The sequence below is a fragment of the Pundamilia nyererei genome, unplaced genomic scaffold (assembly GCF_000239375.1).
Source record: "Pundamilia nyererei isolate P.nyererei 1_Seehausen unplaced genomic scaffold, PunNye1.0 scaffold00095, whole genome shotgun sequence".
In the NCBI taxonomy this organism is placed as follows: Eukaryota; Metazoa; Chordata; class Actinopteri; order Cichliformes; family Cichlidae; genus Pundamilia; species Pundamilia nyererei.
The window spans coordinates 567205-568547 of NW_005187496.1; the positions used below are offsets into that span (position 1 = coordinate 567205).

The 1343-nt window shown below is 43.7% G+C and overlaps 1 protein-coding gene across 2 annotated transcripts in view; it reads left to right on the forward strand.

Moving 5' to 3' along the window:
* The window catches only part of tsen54 (TSEN54 tRNA splicing endonuclease subunit), a 7293-nt gene extending 6358 nt beyond the window's left edge, over positions 1-935 (forward strand). For both annotated transcript variants that reach the window (XM_005739927.1, XM_005739928.2), the window contains one exon: positions 50-935. In XM_005739927.1, the coding sequence (XP_005739984.1) occupies positions 50-200 (151 nt within the window). In that variant the 3' untranslated portion in view covers positions 201-935. The remainder of the gene's footprint in view (positions 1-49) is intronic.
* The last annotated feature ends 408 nt before the right edge of the window (positions 936-1343 follow it).

Here is a 1343-nt window from a genome sequence, read left to right on the forward strand (position 1 = left end):
TCTCATAAACTGACACCTTTGAATTGATTACCTCTGTGCTGTGTCCCAGTTTCGATGACCCCGTGCCGGACCTGCGAGCCATCAAGCTGCTGGCCTATCAGAGCGGAGATATCCCAGTGGTCATAGCTGTGGTGGACTATGGAGACATATCGTTCTACACCTTCAAAGACTTCCAGCTCCCGACTGATGTTTACCCCTAAGAACCGCCCCCCCACCCGGGACTTTTTAATAAACCTCTGTTTGCTGGACTGGCTGCATTTTCTGTGATTTATGGTGGAAAGATGGTTTTAGTAAACAAACAAGAACAAGTGTGTTCTGACAATGTTTGCATACAGTTTGGCTCCAGTTTACATCTAAAGACAATTTTATTGATCATCTTGACTCAGAAGTCCTTTACGATGATGAAAACAAGGGATCAGGAAACTTTGTCCACATTATGGACACCAGCATCCCATCTGGTACCTGCCCACTGGGGCAGGGGTTCTTTTGAGAGCCCCTGGTGGGCACCAAAGGTGGAAGTTTGATCCCTGGCTGGTTAAACTGGCTTCAGGTACAAAGAATTTCACTTAGAGCTAAGTGTTCGGTTAGCCGTGGGTGCTAACAGAATGAATGAGTTTGCAGAAACCAGTGACGGAAATAAACTTCCTCCAGAGGCATGTTGGGACTCTCCTGTAGCGCTGGGGCAAAGGGCTCTGAGTAAAGCTGCTACTCCAGCGCATTAAAAGGACTCTGTTAAGGCTTCATATGACTAGGATCTCCTGGGCGCTTCCAGGTGAGGTTTTTAGGCATGTCCGACTGGGAACAGGCTCTGGAGCAGATCTGAGACTAGGGGTGGGTTTCAATAATCGATTAAAATCGATCTTAGCTTTAATAAAGCGTCATTGGTTCATTAAAAACCCTGAATCGATTTTTAAATATAAATGTATTCTGCCAGAAACCGAGATTAAACCTCACAAAACTATTTCAACAACCACCAAACAGCTAAAACGGTAAATGAGAGCAGGTAAACGGATTCCGCGTTTACGTCCTTTTTGCGCTGATTCTGTTGCTGCAGGTTTCATCTCCAACCAAAACTGACTGAGCCAGCAGCAAAAGAAGATCCAAGCTTCACATTTCGCTTCAGATAAACGTCGTCATGAATTCTCTCTTACTTTTGCTGTTTTGTTTCCACCACGATAAAATGACACTTCCTGCAGATCTCTCTCTCTACTCTAAGAACAGTTTCTCATCTAAAAATCTAAATTTCTGCTTTATTGGCTTGCTTATATTTTATGCCTCCTAACAAGAAAGCCTCATGTCTGCTGTTTGATACCGAAGAAATGTAAACTTTTTTAAAATAATGC